Source organism: Tenrec ecaudatus, chromosome 2 (assembly GCF_050624435.1).
Source record: "Tenrec ecaudatus isolate mTenEca1 chromosome 2, mTenEca1.hap1, whole genome shotgun sequence".
Lineage (NCBI taxonomy): Eukaryota > Metazoa > Chordata > Mammalia > Afrosoricida > Tenrecidae > Tenrec > Tenrec ecaudatus.
This window is the reverse complement of record NC_134531.1, coordinates 20,057,527-20,080,859: the sequence shown is the minus strand read 5'-3', so window position 1 is coordinate 20,080,859 and position 23,333 is coordinate 20,057,527. Positions and strand designations below refer to the sequence as shown.

Sequence of the window (23,333 nt, the reverse complement as noted above, 5' to 3'; positions counted from 1 at the left end):
CTCTGATTTTTCTAAGTTAGTCTAACATAAAATACCACACAGTCTCTCCCTCGCTGCTTGGAAGACTGGCCTTGCTGGTTGGAAGACTGGCCTTGCTCATTTAGAACTCTGGCCTGTAGGTGCTCTGGTTGGAAGTCTCTGATCTTAGCCTTAAGCTATCCCTACTTTTGCAATAGACATGGGTAAAACTATCTTGGAATCTCTTAGAAAACAAACAAACAAAAACACTGCCTCTGAGTGGATTCCCACTCATATCGACCGTATGAGTACCACAAAGTCACCTGCGTGAAGGATATTTGAAGTAAGATACTCTCCTAGGCAAAGCCTTACCTGAAATCTTATTCACAAAATCATAAGGTAGATTAAACAGAAACGACGTGAAGCTGCTCTTCACTGTTGTCACGCGCTGCATGGCACTGGATGAACGTAGCAAATGAGAATGAATGTGATGATAGTATACACTGGGCGTGTGCTTGGTGAAGGAACTGCAGGAAAAGGGGCTTGAGATTGTACCTCTGTATCTGAGACAACTTTGTCCCCGATACACACATATATTTTTCAAGTATTAGATTCCTCCAGGAGGTTGAAGTGGAAAGGAAGAAAGAGAAAAAATGCATCAATCTCTCTTTCTCTTAACTAACGTTCCATTGACCACCATTGCTTCTGAAACTGAAAGAGACTGACAGCATGTCTTCGGTGACTGTACAAATTCTGGGAGCTCATCTTGGGGGTCTTGACACATACTCTGTGCAGGGACTTGATGTGGGCACCTGAAATATATATTTTGTTGTTGTTATGTGCAGACTAGTTGGTCCCAGTTCATATATAAAGCTAGCTACAAGAGAATCAAACATTGCCCAGGCTCAGGACATCCCCACACTCATTGCTACGCTTGAGCGCATCACTGTAGCCATGGGGCCAAGAAATCTCTTTGAAAGTCTTGCCCTCTTTCTGACCCTCAACTTTGCTGAGCATGCTGTCTGTCCTCCGTGATGGGTCTCTCCTTTGTGATATCCAAAGTAAATCACACAATGCTTCTCTTCGCTCTCACTTCTAAAGAACAGTCTGCCCGTACCTCTTCCCATGTTAATTTTTCTTTTGTTCCATCCCTGGTATTTTCAAGACCTTTCATCAACACCAAGATTCAAATGCATCCATTCCTTGCCTTCTCTGCTTTTGTGTAGCTTTCACAAGTGTCTGAAGTAATTGAATACACCATGACTTCGATCAGACCTATCTGAATTCCAGAAGCCCTTACTCAAAAGGAAACTTTCTTGGGGCAGTGGATAATTTATTTTCAGTTTCTGCTCCTTCTGTACTACCTACTTGACCTTGATGAAAATCACACAGCCACGACCTGCTCAGATAATTGCCTTCTCTGTGGCTCCATCTCCTTCCAATTCTTCCTTCCTTCCTTATTAAGTTCTATCAGGGAGAAGGACTCAATTGGACTGCCTGATCATCCATAGTATCACAAGAAATGTTTCTGTTATTTTATAAATTCTCCACTAATCTTAGCTTATTAGGGAAATGATTTTTTCCAGCTTCTTAGAGCATATCATATTAAAGACATGGATGCTATCCTCCTATTCATGTGAATTATCAAATATGCCATTTACTCAGAATTAATGGTAGGAAATCTTTCTTTTGGGGAATTTTTGTAAGAAAACTATTAACTAAAAAATTACTGTAGGACCTCAGTAAATCATGGTGTGTTTGCTTTAATTGTTTATATACAGTAAATAACAAATAATAATAGGTAATACATCAAAATAACTTCTATTTGCCATAGAAGTGTTCATAATAAGTGAACATTCAGTAGAAAGTTATCTAACTGAATCCAAACATTCAGATGAACACATAAACTCGGTGTACATTTCACTGAAGGACAAATAAGAGGCCCCCATACATTAACTCCAGATGGCTCTCTTCATCTAGTCTAGTAGCTGTCCTAAACTCCCAGTGGGCTGCCATTAATTTTGATAAATAAAGGCATATCTGAATTTTTAAATGGAGAGACTTTATTTAGATGAAAGCTTTTGCAATCAGAATGATAAGCATGAATAAGGAAAGAAAATGCTTTAACAGGAAAAGTGTATTGATATCGTATGTCAATTCTCAGCATTGACTGCTAAAGCAACGTGTTCTTTGAGTACTGTGTTAGGTTTGGGGAGCAGATTACAGTGGGTTATGGGGAGCCCTGGTGGTGTATTGGTGATGGGTTAGGCTGTAATCCTCATGAAAAGCCATTTGAAACCACCAGAAGCTCTGTTGCAGAAAGACTAGGCTTTCTATTCTCCTCAACAGTTACAGTCTCAGAAACCCACAGAGGAGTACTGTGAGTCAGCATTGACTCAATGGGAGTGATTTTAATTTATGGGGGTCAGGGATAAGGGGGAGAAAAACCTGACTGTAAAGTGGTCAAGACAAAGCAATGATAAGTAGTGGACCTTTATGGATATTTCCTCACCACTGAATCATCACCAAGCTATGAAGGTATGTTATTTGTCTTTTATCTTATTCAGATGCTGTAGAATCCTGTAGATTGCAACAATTAGATGCTTGCCCTTTGGGTGATTGCTAAAGAGTTTTTCCAGATTGTGGGCTCTCATTTTACTTTCTATAAAGTCTGTTGGTGTACATGGGTGTTTTGTTTATAGTAGGTTCTAGTTATCTATTTTGTCTTCCACTATATGTCCTTCCTCTATTATATTTAGTTATGACAGATGAAGTCAGGTTTAAATGTAACATTTGATCTCCTTTTGACCCATTTTGAATTTTTTCCCAATTTTTAATATTTTATGCTTTCTCTTTTATTTAACTTTTTCTCTGTTTTATTTTATAACTGTTATTGGGTTGGGTTTTTTATTTGTTTGTTTCTTGTTTTGCTTTTGAATATGTTTTGTATATAAAATGTAGGATAGATATATCTATGGGGGCAGTAACTGGATTAGTAATAATTGCCTAGGGGCATGGCAGGGGAGTTGGGAGGAAATGGAGACAATAACTATAAGAAAGAAGAAAATGTTCTACAATTTGGTTGTAGTGATGATTTCACCGATTTTCTTAATATGATTGAACTATTAAATTGTGCTATATGTGAATTATATACTCATTAAAATGTAAAAAAAAGGTGTAGAACCTTCAACCATAGTCTTAGGAAAATATAAGGGCAGTGTGAACCTCTACAGTAAAATCAAAAGTCATTGATTCCTGAAAATTTTGAAATTTCAAATGTAAGTAACTCTGATATGGTGATTATTGATATAATTGGTGCAGTGACTCTACCACTCTGAACTATTGGTTGTATTTATAAATACACCTTTGGTAAACTTAGTATATTCTAATAAGTTACATTGGCACTCATAGTTTCATAGAGGCAATTGCAACTGAGTCACCTAATTCATATTCATATACAATTTAATAAAGGCACCAAAGTATGTTCTGAAAAGTTCTACCCCTATATCATTCTAGACCACTGAGTGGCAGTCTCATGGGACAAACAATTTGTCAGTGTGAAGTTAAACAGATAACCTATGATAATGATAAAGCATGCAATAAGAGTTGCTTTTGTGGGCTTTTATTTTGTTTGAATGCTGAGAGCTTAAAAGTAAACTTTATTTAATTCTAACAAGTAAGATTGTCTTCATTGATCAAACTAGCCAGCTGAGCAGAGAACTATCATTATACTGAATGAATGTGAAATAAATAGCTCACACTTGCCCAGCCAACAAGAACTAAATTGCATAAGTATACCTTATTACAGATTGAACTAGCATATGTTTTGGCCCTGACCTTTCTATAAAAGCTCTCAGGCTATATGAAATGGTACAATGATTGAACTACTTCAAATTAATTAAAAAGTTGTCATTAATCAATGTTGCTATAGTTGGAAGTCCAAATAATTTTATTAGACTATTAATAATTCTCTTATGCACAGTTGCTTTGCCATTTATATTATATTAACCTTAAGAATATTAAAAGAGACAATCCAAAAATTCACTTAATTCAAATCATCAGAAACTCTCAACATGAAATGTGTTATAGTTATTCTGATATCTGTGTGCATCACTATAATAAATGTCATTAGTTATAAATATCAAAAGGGATAACAAATAACCACATCAAATCCTTGAAAAATATTGTAAATAATTGTACAAGAAGTAGCTGTTATCTGAGAAAATTCTTTTTTTGGTCAAGTTAGTTATCCAGATGGTCATGCATTGGTTATATTTGTTGCATGTTTATTGCTTACTAAATGCTAAATTTAGGGAAACTTAAATTTAGTGGAGTGTATTATTTTAAGTAAAACTTTTACTGTGTTGACAATATGCAGTGCAAAACACCCACCAATTCAAAAACTTCTACATGTATAATGTTTGACACTATCATATTCTTTCTGCTGAACTCTTATGCAGCCCCTGTAGCTATCATGTCCATAGTATTTGTCCACCATTTGCATAAATCCAGCCATCCATAGAAACATTCCGTCTTCTTTCCCTTCTTCCTACTGTGGTATACACTTTTATATCTAAAAGATGTTCTTGCTTACCATATATACTCGAGTATAAGCCAACCCGAATATTTGGCCAAGGCAGCTAATTTTACCACAAAAACTGCATTAAAATGTACTGAAAAACTTGGCATCTACATGAGTATATAGAGTGTAGTAGAAGTGAGTTCACCAAATATTTGTCTCTTGTGGCTCTAGTTGTCTTTGAACACCATCTGTCTGTTAGTTAACTGCCCCGTAGTGTCTTGTGTATTGCTGTGATGTCAGAAGCCATGTCCTTAGTATTGAAAATTCCAGCAGTGTCACCCTAAAGGAACATGTTTCAGCATAGCTCGTAGACCACACAAAAGGAATCAGCAGTTCACTTCAGAGGAAGTAGCTGCTGTAAACCTTATGTATAGAATGAAAACATTGTCAGACAGTGATGGCTTAATGAGTGGCGGAGAAACATTGTCAGATATGGTGCCACATGACGGATCCCTTGGGTCAGAAGTCACAGGAAATATGACAGGAAGATTGGTCTTTTCAAAATAGAGTCAATCATGGTGACGCGGAAGGAATAAAGTTTGCGGGAGGAAAGCCTTTGGATCTTTATTTGTGGACAGGGTAGGTATGACTCAAAATGAGAAGAAACAGATATCATTTCAATTAATAATCAGAGCTAGTATTATATGAAATATGGATCTAGGAAAATTGGAAGTCATCAAACATGAAATGGAACCTATAGTGATAGATAGCCTAGTCATTAGTGAGCTCAAATGGACCAGTATTTGAGTTTGAACCAGAAAATCATACGGTTTGCTATGCCAGGAATGACATGATAGAAAGAATGGGGTTGCATATATCTTCAAAAAGATCTATCACCATCTATCTTGAACTGCAATGCTGTCTGTGGTAGGAGAAAATCTATTACTATATAGATCAATAAAACTAGGATTCCAATGTGTGCCAAACTCGAAGGCTAATTAAGTAATTGCAGATTTTTACCAATTTTTTTGGTCAGAAATTGATCATACATGCAATCAAAGTGCACTGCTAATTATTGGGATTCGAATTTAAAAGTTGGAAACAAAGCGGAAGGAATACTGGGTGGAAAATATGATCTTGGTGATAGAAACAAATCTGGAGAACGCATGAGAGGATTCTGCAACGTCAACAGCTTGTTCATAGCAAATACCTTTTTTAAAAAAACACAAAGAGTGACTATTCAGATGGACTTCTACAGACGGAATACACAGGCATGGTTGACTACATGTGTGAGAAGAGACTATGGAAAACTCAAAATTAGCAGTTAAAACTAGGCCGAGGGCTCCCTGTGGGACATACCATCACTCACTCATGTAAGTTCAGCAGGAAGCTGATGAAAATGAAAACAAGGTCACAAGAGCCAAAATATGACCTTGAACATATCCTACCTGAGTTTCAAGAACAGATATGCTTCATTGAACATTAATAACAAAAGACTTGAGCTGGTGCATGACATCAACAACATTGTTTATGACAAAATCAAATGTAATTCAAAAGAAAGTGAAGAGAGAAAAGAGATCCAAGTGGGTGTCAAAAGATACCACCCTGAAACTGCTTTTAAATCATAGAATAGCAAATGGCGGTGGGGAGCGGGGTGTTGGTGGAGAATAAAATCAAAGAGCTGAATAGAAAATTTAACACGACAGCTTAAAAGAGATAGTAAATTACTATACTGAAACACATACAGCCCTAGAGTTAGAAAACCAAAAAGGAAGAATACTCTCCACATAATTTAAGGTGAAAGCATTCCAGGAAAAATTCAAAACTGGAGTTCAATATAGAAAGTTTCTGTGGGAAAAATAGTGAATGTTACAGGAATCATTCAAATACATATGGAAAGTACACACAGTCACTGTACCAGAAAGAACTAGTTGAGATATTATTTCAAGAGGTGGCATATGAACAAAAGCCAATGGTGCTGGAAGAAGGAGTCTGGGCTGGACTGAAAGGATGAGCCAGCAACAAGGCTCTAAGAATTGATGGAATACCATTTCAAATATTTCCACAAGCTGACTAGACACAGGAAAACACTATGCCACGGAAATGAGAAGGCAGCCGCATGGCCAACAGACTAGAAGAGATCCATATTTGTACTTATTTCAAAGAAAGGTGACCCAACGGAATGCTCAAATTATGGAACAAAATCACTCAGTTTTGTTGAAGATCATCCAACAATGGTTGCATGGGTATACTGACAGGGAGCTGCCAGAGGTTCAGGCTTGATTCAGAAGAGGATATGGGACAAGAGTTGTCATTGTTGATGTCAAATAGATGTTGGCTGAAAGAAGAGAACACCAGAGGGATGCTTCCTTATGTGTTATTTGCTATGCCAAGTGTGGGGGTAGCCAGCCCCCCACAACTAATCACGGGTTCGGTAGGCGCAATTGTTCGGTTAAGATATATAAAGATTATAGTCAGGTCATAGAGAAAAGGGAGAGATGGGAGAGAGAGTACAATAAAGAAGTCAGACACATTTCCTCTTTGGTGGTACATGTGGAGGTGGGAGATGAGAGAGCAGGAGAGAGCTCTTGTGAGGTTTGATTTCTAACCAAAGTTTATATGCCATTCGGGGCATGCAAGCCCTCTGGATACAAATAGCAATCTACGTCATAGGAAGAGGTTATAACAGGCAATACAAGCCATAGGAGGGGGAGGACCTAGGGGCATACATGCAATATTAAAGGGAGGGAATAGGGGTACATATGTGGCAAGATGGGTGGGCCCTAGACTCAATATAGTAGCCTAAGCTTAGTCATTCTTGAGTGGTCCCAGGCTTGCCTTCAGATACTCCTTTAAGGGAGCAATGTCAGAAGGGGGTGGGCCCAATTTGGGGTGAGTTAGACCATGTAGTCTGGTTGCTCTAGATAGCTGATACCCTTAAGGAGAATAACCTCTGATCTACTTTTGCTGATCTCCTAGTGTACAGTCATTTACCATGTGTAGCAAGCAGCGTCTTGGGTTTGGCATATATTTGGGAGAGACAACTGGGAGAAATCTTTCTGTATCCCACAGCCAAGGAATTGAACTGTATGTGTCATAACAAACCATGGATATCCTTGAGAAAATGGGATTTCCGGAACACTCCATAGTGCTCATGTAGAAATTTTTCATGGCTCAAGAGGCATTGTGTGAATAGAATAAGAGAACACTGCATTGCTTAACATCAGGCATCAGGTAGGTTTGTCTTCGGGTTGTATCCTCTCACCCTAAGATATATATGTATCAGATATTCAGAGAAGATGGATTATATGAGGGAGACTACAGCATCAGTATTGGAGGAAGGTTGATTAACAACCTGACATAATACAGATAAACCAAACTTGCTTAATACAACTGAGAATCATTTGAAGCACTCAGTGATAGAAGTGAAGGATTGGAGCCTTCTGTATGGGTTACAAACCAGTGTAAAGAAGACCAAAATCCTCCCAACCGAACCAATAGCGAGCATCCTGATCCACAGAGAAAAGACGGAAGATTTTAAGGGTTTCGCCTTTCTCACATTCACAATCAATGCGCACACAAGCCGCAATCAAGAGATTAAAAGACAGGTTGCCTTGGGTACATCTGCACCAAACCTCTTTAGAATGTGGAAAAGCATTTTGAGAAAAAAGATGCACCTGATCCAAGCCATGATATGTTCAATTTTTTCATGTGCATGTGAAAGTTGGAGATTGAATTATGAAGACTGAAGAAGAATGGAAACATATGAAAGATAACAATCAGGACAACTGTGGTTGTTAGGTGCCATTCAGTAGGTTGGACTTATAGAAACCCTATATTAAACAGAACAAAATACTACCAGGTTGTGCACACAGTTGCTGTATATTTGAACCAACTATTGAAAACACTGTGTCAATCCATCACACCAATGCCTTCCTCTTCTCCCACGCCCCTCCACTTTACCAAACAACATACCCTCCCAAGGTGCTGGCGTTCCTAATAACATTTCCAAAGAATGTGAGATGAAGTCTCATAATAATTGCCTCCTAGGAACCCTCTGGCAGTACTGCTCCTAACATAGATTTGGCGGTCCATGGTGTTTTCACCATTTTTCACCAACACCATTTTCAACACCAACACCAACATCATATGCATTGATTTTTTTCTTTGATCTTGTTTATTCAAAATGCTTCATTTCTATTCCCTTGACCATATTTTCTAACTACTGGGCCTTCTTTGTTTCCACCTTGTGAATTCCAACTACCAATAATTAGCAATGACTCTGATTGCATGTTTGGTCACATTCAGACCAAAGAGTTTGGTAGACATTTTCAATTTTCTCACAGTCTATGCCTGGGTTGGAAATTCCACTAAAGCATGTTCACCTCGAGCCATCATAATGGGACAAACTCACAGACAAGTGCATTTAAATGTACTTTCATATAAGACGCTAGGTGGTTTGGAAGAGGTCATGTTGAAACAACACACTACAGCTATTGCATGGTGCATGCTCAAAACAGAAAGAAATATATTCTCTGGTTTGAAAAACAATGAGCAAATGAAAAAGAAAGGGGATACCAAAATGTAAATTTCAGTGTTTTATAACCTAATCTCAGAAATGTCATGTATATTTTTTACCACACTCTGTTTACTATCATTAGGACATGACAACACTTAAAGGCAGGTAATTGCAAAAGAGTGTAACTATCAGAAGATAAGGGCATTTGGGGACCATTTCAAAAGACTGGTGTAATATGCCCCGGTCATCTATCTCTTTGTCTCTCTGAGGTGGCTTGAATGTCACTTTGTCTCCTGGACTTCAAGAAGGATCAACCAGAGTAAACAGGTTATACCAGAGCTTCCAGACTAAGAACAGAGCAGGAATTAGAATCATTTTGAGGGATCATTCAGAGAAAACCTTTTGAATAGCAACAGATGTAAGATCCTAAGTTTGGACGACAAAATGTAATGCCGCCACCTCTTCCATTCAACATTAATTGTGTAAATTTCTGGATCTTGATTTGCTTATGGGGCATGACACAGTAAGGGAAGAAGCAGGCACAAACATCTATTAATAATCTAAGTATTCAATGCTGTTGTTGTTTGGTGTCAGCGAGTCATTTCCTACTCATCAATACTTTATGCAGAACCTAACCAAACACTGCCTGGTCCTGAACCATCCTCATGATGGTTCCTGTGTTGGAGCTCCTTGTTGAAGCCACTGTGCCAGTCTGTCTCATCAAGGGCCTTCCTTCTTTACCCACTGTCCAAGCACTTTCCCAAGCACAATGTCCTTTTTCAAGAAACGGTCTCTCCTGATATCACGAGCAAAATATGTGAGACAAAGCCTTGCCATCCTTCTCAGGAGTATTCTGCTGTGCATTGCCCAATACAGATTTTGTTCTTTTGGCAGTCCATGGTACTTTTAATATTCTTCACCAACACCATAATTCAAATGAATAAAATTTTCATCGGTCTTCGTTTCTCAATGTATATTTTTCAAATGTCCATGAGACCATTGAAAATACCCTGACTCGGGCCAGATATACATTGGTCCTCAAAGTACTTTAGTCCTCAAAGATTTGTCTTGATTCCGATGTAGCTAAGTCCTCACAGACTGTGTCAGATGTCCAAGACTGTCAATCATTATAGGAACTGATGTTTTTTCAAAACAGCTGGTGGTTTTGAACCACTGAATTTCCGATTAGCCTTCCAAAATTTGTCCAGAAGCATCACCAGAGTACCCGAGATAGGTGCTTATTGCTAGGTGCTATTGAGTCAGTTCAGACTCAGAGTGATTCAATGTACAATAGAACAAATCCTTGTCCAGTTCTGTACCATCCTCAGAATTGTGTTTGACCCTATTGTAGCAATCACTATGTAAATACACAAATTTTGTTGCAGATGATTAAAAAAAGAGTGGCAATAATGCACTCATAGGGAATTGCAAATATTGTTGATGTAATATTGATGTTGGCTAAAATCAGAGACTACTGGAAATATATTCACTTTTGTTTTATAGACTACACAAAGGCATTTGACTGTGTAGAATAGAACAAATTGTGAATACGATTGTGATAAAAGGGAATTCCATTATACTTGATTATGCCCATACAAAACTGACAGGCAGGAAGATTAGGAATAAAGAGAGGTGTCTCCACCGAAAGCGCAGGCTAAATGAAATTCAGCTGGCCCTGCCACAGTCAAGGGCTTAGAAAGAAATCAGGCATGCCTTAGAAACCCATGAGAAAGAGCCAGAGCTGGGCACAGCAGATGAAGACCTCCTGGACTTGTGGATTAAGGCCACCTGGTCATGCACATTAGAAGCCAATAACACCAACACCCACACCTAAACTCAGCTACTAAGAATGGCTTGGCCAATACCCTCAACCACGCTGCCCTCAAGTCCGGTGAGAAGCAGGGATGGAGGGCAGACACCCTCCTTTTGTCCTTTCCATTTCTGGAAGGTGGGCTCTCTCTTTTCCATTTTTCCATTCTCTCTCTCTCTCCCACTCTCTCATTTGGGTTCATGTATTTCCCTTTCCGGTATCCTTTCCAAGTGTTTTTTTCTCACGGATCCCAAACAACCTTTTTCGGGTGCGGATTTATGTGGGCTCCCCATGTGGCCTTGCAACCCACTGTTCCAGGGAAAGCATGCACTCCCTGGGACTGTATTACCTGAAACTCCCTTTTCCCTCATAAAAGGTGCTTCTGCTACGTGAATTCTTGTGGCATTGAGAAGCAACAATCGGGGAAACCATTCCAGAAACTCAACAAAACAATGAGGCAGTAGCTAACACAAGGTGATAATACATGATCTAAAAAAGTAAAATCTGAATCATTATATCATTCTTAACTGTCAAGCAATTAAGCTATTCCTTGGGAAAGTGAATATAACATGAGAATTGGGGAAAGGCTCATTAGCGATGTGTGATATGTAGATGACATAACCCCCGAGTCAATTGGTGATAGTCAATTAAAAAATTGTAGAATCATAAATCACTGGCTGAAAGAAAAGAAGACTTGAAATAATACTAATAGAGTGTGAATTGTGGGAAGAAATCCACCTAACCCCAAAGAAAACAAAGATTTGCCTAATTCAACCAATAAACACCATCATGATAAATTGAGACAATATTTAAGGTGCCCTCAATTGTTTTTACATGAATAAATAGTCAACAGCTATGGACACAGTAGGCTAAAAAATCAACCTACCTAACTCACTGTGCAAATTTGCTGAAAGAAATGTCTCTAAATACAAAAATCCTATGATATCACTTTGAGAACTAAAGTTCATCTGACGCAAGCCTTGGTATTTTCAATCTCCTCATTACAGGTAATTGGCAATGAATAAGAAAGACCAGAAAATAAAAGTGAGATATTTGACTAATGGTATTGGAGAAAGATGTTGAATACTCCTCTGATTACTTGCAAAAAATAAAAGGAGAATAATGAGACTATGTCTCACTTGCTTTTGACATGTCATCAGAAGATCTCAAACCCTGGAGATGGCCTTCATCTTCGAAATACAGAGTCAGCAAAAGGAGGAAGACCCCCCAGGAGACAGCCTGCCCTGTGACTACAGCAATGTGAGCATCCTCCTCCACAGCAACAACTGTGAGGAGGGAACAAGACTGGGTGATGTTTGATTCGGATAGAGGGAGTCCAGTGAGGTGAAGGGAGCCCAACAGCAGCTAATGACAACAGCAGAGATTGGATTTTTATCCTGTCAAACCGTTATGATCAAAGAAAAAAAAACATTATTTTAGTGATATTTAAAAGAACATTATATGTTTTCAGTCTGGTGTATAGAGAAGAAAAGGAAATCTGAATTGCTGAGCATTTTGTGCTCATCTGAACAAGAGACGGTGGTGGCTTTCAGAGAAACTGATAGGGACATCCGAGACAAAAAGAAAAATATATTAGAGAAAATATGGGAATAAATTGACAATAATTGATACTGATTGGATTTGGTAATAAATTGAAAGAATTCAGTAGTGGTGCAGATAAGACAGCAGTGAGACTGCTATACCATAAACAGGTAGAAAACATGGGTAAAGGTGATGAGTTCACATGTTAAAAGATTCAATGTAGTGTGCTCACTATGGAAAAAAGAAGTGTAATCCATTGGATTTGTTATTAGTGAAGAAGTCTGGAACAAAATTTGGTCGAAATCAGTGATCCTCAACCTTCCAAATGCCGTGCCCCTTCAATACAGTTCCTCATGTTGTGGTGACCGCCAAACCTAAAATTATTTTCATTTTTAGTTCATAACTGTAATTTTCTACTGTTATGAATTGGGCGACCCCTGTGATAGGGCCTTTAGACTCCCAAAGGGGTCGTGACCCACAGTTTGAAACTGCTGGTCTAAATAAAGAGATGAGCATTCATCAATATGCAGGTCAATGTGAGTAGGTACGTATAAAGAGAACTGGGGCAATCGCCTCAGCATGGACATTTGAAGAGGTAGAAGGAACAAGGGGCAACACAGGAGAACAAGCAAGAGACCCATGGGACGATGTGGACAATGGCAATTTTCAAAGAAAAAAACAAACTAGCCCAATAATTTAATAAGGAACTGAAAGAAAACATTCAATTGACACTGTGTTCTAGATTGGTGGTGACAGTGAATAAAAAAAAAAGAATCTTAAATTATTGGCCTTGTATATTTTTGGTATGAGCTTCTGGAATCTGATTGCTCAACAACTGACATATAGACACTATTTGTGGTATAAAATCATTTGTTTAAAAATGGTGATAAGGGATATTGCATACTGTAATGATTTAATAATCTTGGGTTTATACTAAAGAAATCCCCCTGGGTGGGATTTTGAAAATATTAGTTTAATATGAATTGCAGTGGTACCTACAATGAGGTCCTATTGAACATGGGCAAACACAGGATTATATGTTGACTATCATGATAGAGATTGGTCAATATCTAGAGTTATTGTTCCTGTTAGGTGTCTTCTGCTTGATTATGACTCAGAGGGACTCCACGTACATTAACATGAAACATTTTCCAGTGTTGGCCCATCCTTACAATTGTTGTCATGTTTCAGTCCATCAATACAGTCACCGTGTCAGTCTATTTCACTGACCTGCTTTACCAAGCATGGTGCCCTCGTCCAGGGACTGATCTCTCCTGATAACATGTCGAAAGATGTTAGTATCATTCTAGATGTGCTTCTTTCTAAGACAGATTGTTTTTGCGAATTGGGATCTGACCCACATTTCCTTCTCAGTTCAAACTGTTTTTAAATGTTAATTTATTCATTTATATAGTCAATTAGCAATACATCATATACACGGGATTAAACTCAAGGCTTGAATATGGCAGGCACGACCTTGATGTCAGGAAAGTAGCCCTGGTGATGCTGTCTGGAAGCACTGGGTTGCTGACGATTAGGTCAGAGGTTCGAACACGCCACTCACTGCATGGGAGAAAGGCACAGCTGTGTCCTCCTGCAGAGTTACCGTCCTGGAAACTCTAGAGCTGCCTTATTAGTTGGGATTTCTTTCAAGTCCCTGCCTTATGATAGTCATGACGCTCATGGATTAAAGAAGATCTTGATTGGAGGCATCCGAAAAGATGTATCTGCCTTTCTTCAAAATCATTCTTCTTTTCTGCAGACATCACAGAAGGCAATCCTTGACTATGAGCATCAGAATATACGACTAATTTAAATCCTCTTTATGGATTTCGCAGTCTAGCTACAGATCATTCCACTGTAACTTAAACAGAGCTATTATTAGACACGATTGTACTTAACTTGTAATTTAAAAGTGAACTGATTTAAAGAGCAAAGCCAAAGAAAGTCTCTATTATTTGCAAGCAAGATCATTATATCTCGCTCAGTTTGTACTATTATAATTCAATTTTTTTGTTAAAAAACGCCTAAGATTCCATTACTGAAGTTATTGTAGCTAAAATTTAGTACACAGTAACAAAATAAAAGTTCTGTGTCTGGTCATTATTCAAAAGCAGATGTCAGTCTTAAATAAAGAAGCAAAATAACTTCAGTGTATTTTAATATAGTAGTTTTAATTTCTTAGCAGTTCATAGTTTCAAGTGCCCTTCTTACTTGTTTCATAGGAAAATTTTAATCACTTGGACAATAATTCTTATATATATGCTGTGGAAATATTTTTAAATAATGTCTGTAATCTTTAAAATAATGCAATATACCTGTGACTCACTGAAATTAAGCGATCATGAGTTACATACCTATCTAGATTTCACTTGGACAATAATTCTTATATATATGCTGTGGAAATATTTTTAAATAATGTCTGTAATCTTTAAAATAATGCAATATACCTGTGACTCACTGAAATTAAGCGATCATGAGTTACATACCTATCTAGATTTCAGGAAGTTTCTTCTTGCTCTTTGACTTAGTTAATATAGCACATGTCTTAAAGTAATTGAGGAAATGACATAGCGGCTAGCTCTGATGACCTCTAACTCCTTTACTCCTTCTGTATGCTACGGAGCCCACTGTGCAGTCTCATGCTGTGGCTCTTGCTCCTACTTCTCTGAGCAGCAACCTGGGATGTGCTCCCTTTGTTGCGCTTCATTTTTGCTGGTTTCGAGATGATCTGTCCCAGCTTCTGAGATGGTTCACTTTTACACCCAACTGACCTTTTAGTCACATGCATCCTACTTGCATGTTTGTATCTCTAGTCACTTGTTGGGAATTAGAAAGACGCTGGTTAGAAGATCCGTGCTGTGTAATTTCACTTCATCACAGAAGCAAATGCCATAATAAGACGTTGATTCAAATTTTGGTTCTTCCCCAAATCATAAAGAAACACTATCCTAAATTGTTCCGCCTTTAGCAAGTTATTGATAGACAGATGCCTTTCAAATGTTGGAGATTACCAGGATATTTTGTCAAATGAAATCTTCGGGTAGGTCTGATATACGATGAACAAAGGAGGATGGATGAAGTCAATGACCTCTCTGCCTTTGGTAGAAACCTCACACTTCTCCAACAACCCATCAGCTAATCGTCACTGAGTCGAATCTGATACACACAATGCCCTGTGGGTCCGAGTGTGACTGCGTTACAAGGGGCTTTTAGCGACTCCTTTTTTTTTCATGAATATATGTTGGTTGAGCCTTCCTCCTAAAGCTTGTTCATATGGATTAGAGTCACTGTCATTTTGGTAAACAGCCAAGTATGGTCTCCATTTGCAAGCGTTCCCATTTCCAAAACTGAGTTCTCCATTCAAGTTTCCAAATGGCCACACTTGTAGATGAATCTTGTCTTATGGGTCTCTTATTAAACTATCTTGCTTCCTGAGTCAATCAATAGGCCTTATTATGCTCTCTCCAGTAACAAGTGGGGTTATCTTTCCACTCCTCGCATCTGGAAAGGGTTCGTGAGAGCCCTACCTTCTAAAAGACTGGCATGCGCTTTTCAAAGTGACTTCTCAAACCCCGTCATAAAAGCAGCAGTGTGTGTTGAATATTGCTCATTCTTGGGTTGTTGGCCCTTTAAATGAATAATCACCTTCTGAGAAAGCCCAAATATCACGATGGAATCACAGGTGAATGTTCTGTTGTTCATCACCAGTCAGCATTCAGCACCAAGCACCAGTCACACGAGCCTTGGACTGACTCTACCTAAATGAGGACCTCACACCGGTATGCTTTTCTCTTCTTATGGATTAGAGATTTTCCTCTTCATGGCTCAGTTAGGTATTGCTGCAAAACACACTCTCAGTTTCTTTATCTCAGAAATTCCAGGAGTCCATCCAAAGGGAACCTTAACATCTGTGCCAGAAAGTCTTGACAGCTGGGGCTAGAATCATCTGAAAGCTCATTTACTGTAGAAATCCAGTAACACTGAAGTCTTGCAGAGTTTTTCATCTAATCCCCAGCTGCTCCACAGGGGCAAGATGTCCCAGTCTTCTTGCACAACGATTTCTTGCATTGGCATCCACAGGGGAAAGTTTGACTCTGTCCTGTTTTACCGTGATTCGTAATCCTGGGTAGAGGTTTACATAGGTGGAGTTCAGATCATCAGGACTGCCTTCAAAGACACTTTTGTGTGGGTTTGAAGCACCATCCTTTCAATTATTATTCTAGTGCTAAATCATTTATACCACTCAGGGACCCAAAGCACTGGTCTAGAGGATTTTGATTTTGATTGTTAATAAACACTAATTCAGCAAGCTATTATAGATTTGTCAGAATTGCTCATATAATAAAATTTCTTTAAAATCATCCAGGAAGGGACTTAGAAAATAATATATCTTTAATGACAGGTTAAGAATTTAGCATTTAATCAACAGAGATAGTGTGATATAGAAATAAACATGTCCTATAGAGTCTCATCGCTCAGAAAGCTACTCATCTTCCTAGCTAGGTCATTCAGCAACTTGAGATATAGCTTATCATCTGTAATATGCCAAATAATAATTGAACTCATAAGATAAAGTTTTGCATTAAATGAGATAAAATGTGTTATACTAGGCCTTATTTGTCATGTATAGTGTCCTAAAATAAGTGACAAGAGTGTGGACAATAAGTCACTACGGTGGTAAAAACTTGAGATGAGATTTGATTACAGACACCATATTAATCCTACATTATTTTTAGTATTTTCAAAAGACCTGATTATTTTATATCTGTGCTTATTCATTCCTTTCTTATTTGTTTTTCTAAATTCAGGATGTAGCCTAATTTTCCATAATGAATCTCTTACTTTTACTGCCTAAAATCTGTTATTTCCATTTTCATCACTGAAAAAGCCTTCTCTGCTTCCTTTTTCTTTGACTTATTCTTCCATGGACAAAACGTCCATATCCCTGGAGGGATTATTTTGAAAAAGTAATTTAAATATGTAGATGATTCTACTCACTAATATTTTAACAGTATGGGTACAGCATAGATAAATTTTTTATCCAGTGAAAACATATTTTTATTATTGAAGATTGGTTCTGTTAACTAAAGCTGGTGTGATGGTTAGGTCTCTCTGCTAAAAAGGCTTTACTCTGAAATAACTCATTGTTATTAAGTTTATTGCAATGCATAGCCACCCTGTCAGAGAGAGTAGATGCTCAACAGAGGTTCCAAGGTTACAGTCTTTACAAAAATAGACTGATACATCTTTCTCCTATGGAACAGTTAATGGGTTAAAGTTGCCAGCCTTTGGGTTAGCCGTTGAGTGCTTAACCCCAGAACAATCAGGTCTCCACTTGTTATAAAATACCAGCTTATTTGATGGTTGAGTTCCAGAGAAAAACTTTGATCTAGTGAATGCTTGTGATCCTTTTGTCTTTCATTAATGGGCATGACAGCTTCAGGATTCTCTATAGTGGAATGAAATTTTATGATTGCAAGTGAAACCTGAGTTATTTTGTAGGACTGTTCAAATAACAATTGATCGGATCTTGTACTTACCTTCTCTTTTGTTATCTTTTCTATAGGTAACCCATTATTAACCAGCAAAGTCAATGCGCTAATTAATGTTCTGGATGTCAACGAATTTCCTCCAGAAATATCTGTGCCATATGAGACAGCTGTGTGTGAAAATGCCAAACCAGGACAGGTACTGTACCGATATTGGTAACTGGCAGTGCATGAAGACTCAATATTGCCATGTAGTTTCCCTTATGTAGCCGGGCATACATCCTGTTGTTGTGCCCCCTCAATTAGGTTCCGACACATGCACAGCACCCTGTGCCCAACAGAAACAAGCACCGCCCAATCCTGCTGAAGCCTCACAGCTGTTCCTCTGCCCGAGCTGCTGTTCCCACCTCTTGTCTGGCAGTTTGCCTACTGTGGTGGCTTGCATGTTGCTGTGATGCCGGAAGCTGTGTCACTGGTCTTTCAAATGGTAGCAGGGTCACCCCAAGGAAACAGGTTGCAGCAGAGTTTCCAGACTGAGACCAGACAATGGAAAAGAACTCAGCTCCCCACTTTGGAGGAAGGAGTCACCGCAAACCTTATGCATGCATAAATACACATACACACACATAAACATAGTTTTCTGGATTAGCTGTATCATAAAAGAAAGCATATGAGACATTAAACTCTCACTTTTTCTTTGAGATAAAGAGCCAGTGGCCTAGGGAACGTTCCTTTATGCCATTAGGATATATAGTTGCTGATTCTAATACATTTGTCAGCTCCCTAACTGGGGAAGAACATGTCAGTATCTCACCAGTCAGCACACCATTTAATGTGCGTCCTCCCAAAGTATTTCTTGTTTTGATTACATCCTTTGTTGAAGGAATGAAAAATTAGTTCTTAAACTTACCAAAAATGGAAAGTCTTTCTTCTCTGTAGTCTCAGGGAGATCAAATGCATTGTGTGAAATATCCTAGTTGTGTTTATCGTATCAGGTCAGTGTTGCTGTCGGGGGAGGTTCTGGCAGGTAGAAGTGATGGAGGGAGGCTGAATAATTACAGTCAGTAGTGTCAAAGTCTTTGGTTTTATTTGGTGTCATGGCGAGGTGCATTGTTTCCCCCACACTATTTTAAATGGATGAATGAGTGACCAATACATGTGTAAATGATGTGTTTGTGTCATGAAACTAGAATGTGACTAATACCATTTGCCAAAGTTCCAAAAGACAAATACATCAGGATATTTTGGATTACTACATATTCCAATTATTTTAGATAGCAGGCTTCCTAATTTAAATAAATTTGAGGAGTTTTAATAATTATGTGGAAAAAGTTTGACTAAAGAAACAAGTCCAGGGACATTCATCTATGTGTAAGAAAGAGCTTTATATCAAGAAGTAATTATATAAACAGAAAGCCTCCCAGCCCAGTCCAACTCAAGTTCATAAGTCCGATATTAGTCTATAAGTCCCTCTTCAGACTCACACAGACACATGCAATGATGCTGAATGCAGGGATGCCACAGGTCAGTGGGTGCAAAGTCTTGTGGATCCAATGGCAGTGAAAGCATCGCCAGGCTCTGGCCGCAATCAGGATGAGCCAGCAGGAAAGTGAAGGCAGAGAGGGAAGAGAGGTTGCGCAGGCCCTCGTCATGAGCAGGTCAAGCCCAGAAGGAAGCACTGTGACCTGATTGACAGGTTTGAATACCACCCCTACTCTCTCGTATATCTTCAAGTTGCCAAGAACTGATGTAACAGCAAACAACTTTATTGGAAAAGATATTTTAAAACCTTTCTTTTTTATCATTTGAATGTTTCACATCTGCTTGTAACACTTACCTGTCCTTTGGAGATATCCGTGAGACACACGTCATTGCAGTTAAATCAATATTAACAGTAAATATTTTTTCTCATTAATGCTAGTCATATTCTATGTGTATTTAGATTGGTGCAGACCAAGAATATTTTCATCTGCACACACATTTATTGAACTGTGCTGATCTAATACTTAATTTGTTAACTTGAGGAGCACAAAAACTGCATTACAACCTGAAGGATTCTGCCCTACTTTCACCTATAAGGAGTACTGTATCCTTCATTCTGAATGGGAACAGCGTCCACCCAAGGTACCCGTTTACCACGTCAGCTGTCCCTGTCATATGCAGAACTGGCTGTTCTGATGTCGGACACAGTAGATGCTTCATGAATCCATGCACATGGAATAGCAGTCATGAGGGAATTAGAAGGGTTTATGCATTTCACGACTGAGGCATTTCCTACTTTGTAGAAAATAAAAAATAAGTCCAATCCCTTATCATTATGTAGTTAAACAATTAATGATTTCGAATCAGTAGGAATTATAGAATGTGTTGGTTGAAAGCTTTTCAGTAATAGAGCATGTTAATGCTTGAATAGAGGCCTGGTGGTGTTGTGGTTATATGTTGGGCTGGAGTCCTAAGCCACCAGAAGCTTCATGGGACAGAGACTAAGCAGTGTGGAGCAAGTTGATAATGGTTAGTCTTTTAAACAAAACTATGCCACTTTCCACTGCTGACTCAAGCTAACAAGCATTGCAAAACAGGTACACACCCGTTGCATCTCTATTATCATTTTGCTTTGATGAAAATAAAAGTTACTGTCACAAATGCACAGGTACTAAAATGTTGCTTTCTCATGTGAGTTCCCATGACCAGATAGAACCTACTCTGCCCAATAGGGTTGCTATGAGCTGGAATCGATGCAATGACAGGGAATTTTATTTTGAAAAGTTCCGCCAGTATATTAAAGGGCTTAGCATGCCCTGAATATAAAGAGATCAACGGGATTTTCCTACATTTTAAAATTATTCAGAGGAGCTTTCCTCCTCTCTGCAGTGGACAGTAACTATTTTAGTATCTCTCTACCACTCTATGAATCTATCTACCAAGAGAAGAACAAGAGGAACATATATATGTAAATGAGTAAAAATTCATATGGATTCCTTTGACTTCATGGGAATGTGCCTCCCAAGCCACAGTTCATATAGCCTGTCTTTCTATATCCCATTGGCATGTGTTCTAGCTGCTTTAAAGGATTGTCTTTATTCTGAAAACATGTCCTTGATATTGTTGATGACAAATAACTTCGTAGGTCATGATGCTTGCAGATGATAGTTTAAGAGAGAACATGACAAAAGCGACAGAATAAAAATAATTTAGCAATCATGTATCCGTACCTAAACATTTCCCAGAAATGTGCTGATGAAATATACTAATCAAAGGGCATTTCTATGTGACAAAATGGCTAAATGAGCTGGACGCACTGCCATCAAGTCAAAGCTGACTCATAGCACCCCCCTTACCCCCCCCGCCCCCCCTGTGGGTTTTGGAGACTCTAATTGTTGACAGTCGTATAAATTCTAGTCTTTCTTTGATGGAGCAGGCAGATTGCAGCCCAATGAATAACTATTACATGATCTCCCCTAGTTGTTAAATTCTGAAAGTGTCTTAAAAACAAAATAAGCGACTGATAGGGAAATTTTAGAAAAAAATTGGAAAAAAGGTTGATATATATATATATATATATATATATATATATATATATATATATATATATATATATATATATATATATATATATGTGTGTGTGTGTGTGCGTGTATTCCCTTACCAATGTGGGGTAGCATCAAAAACTGATACATATCACTTGTATTCAGAATGGTGACTGTACCCAGAACCATGGATCCACAGTAATAGAAGGAACTGAGGTTGACAACATAGGGCCAATAAAATAAAGAATTATTAAACAAGGATTAAGCCCTCAAAGTGCTGGTGATGTGTACTTTTAAAATGTTATTTCTTCTTTAGGTTTAGCTAGATGAGAAAGTAGATCATCAACATAAGACTGTGTGTTACATGTGACCTCCTCCCTGGGAGACGGATGGCAGAGAAGGGGGAGGGGGCGGAGAGGGAGACTCCGGATAGGGCAAGATATGACAAAATATCAATTGATAAATTATCAAGGGCTTATGAGAGAGCAGGGAGGGAGGGGAAAAAAGAGGACCTGATGCAAAGGGCTTAAGTGGAGAGCAAATGCTTTGAAAATGATTAGGGCAAAGAATGTACAGATGTGCTTGATACAATTGATGTATGTATATGTATGGATTGTGATTCGAGTTGTATGAGCCCCTAATAAAATGTAAAAAAAAATAAATAATAAAATCCAAATTTGAAGGAAAAAAAAAAAGATTGTGTGTTAATCGTGGCACCTGAACAAACACTCCTGTAGTGGAATCATACGCTTAATGACATGCATGAAAGACCTTCTATCAATTCACTGTGTCTTTAAAACCCGGGTCTGGAAAAAAGTCCTTGGAATGCACGGCATAATTCCATCAGATACGTCAAATTCTTTTAAAGGGATTCCTATTGGAGCACTAGAATTTTAAATGAAAGATATACAACTGTTGGGCATGATTTAGGAAGCAATGTGGAACGAGTTGATTATGGTTAACCTTTAAAAAAAACCGGTGCGACTTTTCACTGTCTACTCAAACTAACAAGCATTGCAAAACAGGTACATATCCATTGCATCTCTATTATCATTTTATTTTTATGAAAATGAAAGTTATTCTCACAAATGTACATGTACTAAAATATTGCTCTTTCAGGGACATTTAAATAATCAAAGATTTTGTTTTCAGTGAGCATTTTCTCAATTAGGCTAAGAAAGGATTTTTTTCTAATTTAAAATGCAAGCCAATGCATTTAATTTTATTTTGCTTATAGGTGAAGTTTTTTGTGCTGTTAAGCTTTTTATTTAGGTGGCTATTGATTCAAATTGAGCCCACTTCCAGTCGTCTATCCCTCGCATTATTACATGTACAAGGATAATAATGCATCCACAGATACAGTTTGTAAATAATTGACCCACTGGTGCAGTGCAGTTCTTACAGGTGTGATGTCCACCTGTCTGCATACTTCATTAAGTAACATGTTAATCTGATGTGTAAGCTTGCCTTTGATGCCTGACTGCAAGCTTTTCTGTTTCAGATCATTCAGATTGTCAGCGCTGCAGACCGAGACCTGTCGCCTGCTGGGCAGCAGTTGGCCTTCAGACTCTCCCCGGAGGCTGCCATCCAGCCAAATTTCACCGTCCGTGACTTCAGAAGTAAGCTGAAACATGCGCAAAGGTCCCTCTTGCCATGCTGTTTTTTAAAGAGACACAAAAGTAGAATTCCGTGTGTTGCCTCAAAGCACTCAAATTCATGCAATGTGGGAAGCCTCCCGTAGCGTTTTATATCTAAGAGCGGAATAAATATGGAACCTCCACAGGCCAGCTACTTTCACTTACATCGTGGAGAGTCCCCTACTGAGTCCAGCAAACAAAAGGTTATCTCAGAAATTTTATGATTTCTCCTTCAGGTGTATCACTAAACACACTTGCACGGTACTCTTAAATACAAATAGGACTTTTGTTTTGTTTTGTATTCATAGCAGCATTATTTGAATAGA

General features: G+C 38.4%; 1 protein-coding gene across 2 annotated transcripts in view; it reads left to right on the top strand.

Annotated features, from left to right (window-relative positions):
• Window positions 1-23,333, top strand: part of CDH12 (cadherin 12) — a 344,128-nt gene that overhangs the window by 309,345 nt on the left and 11,450 nt on the right. For both annotated transcript variants that reach the window (XM_075542993.1, XM_075542992.1), the window contains 2 exons: window positions 17,921-18,042; window positions 22,872-22,989. In XM_075542993.1, coding sequence (XP_075399108.1) covers window positions 17,921-18,042; window positions 22,872-22,989 — 240 coding nt within the window. The remainder of the gene's footprint in view (window positions 1-17,920; window positions 18,043-22,871; window positions 22,990-23,333) is intronic.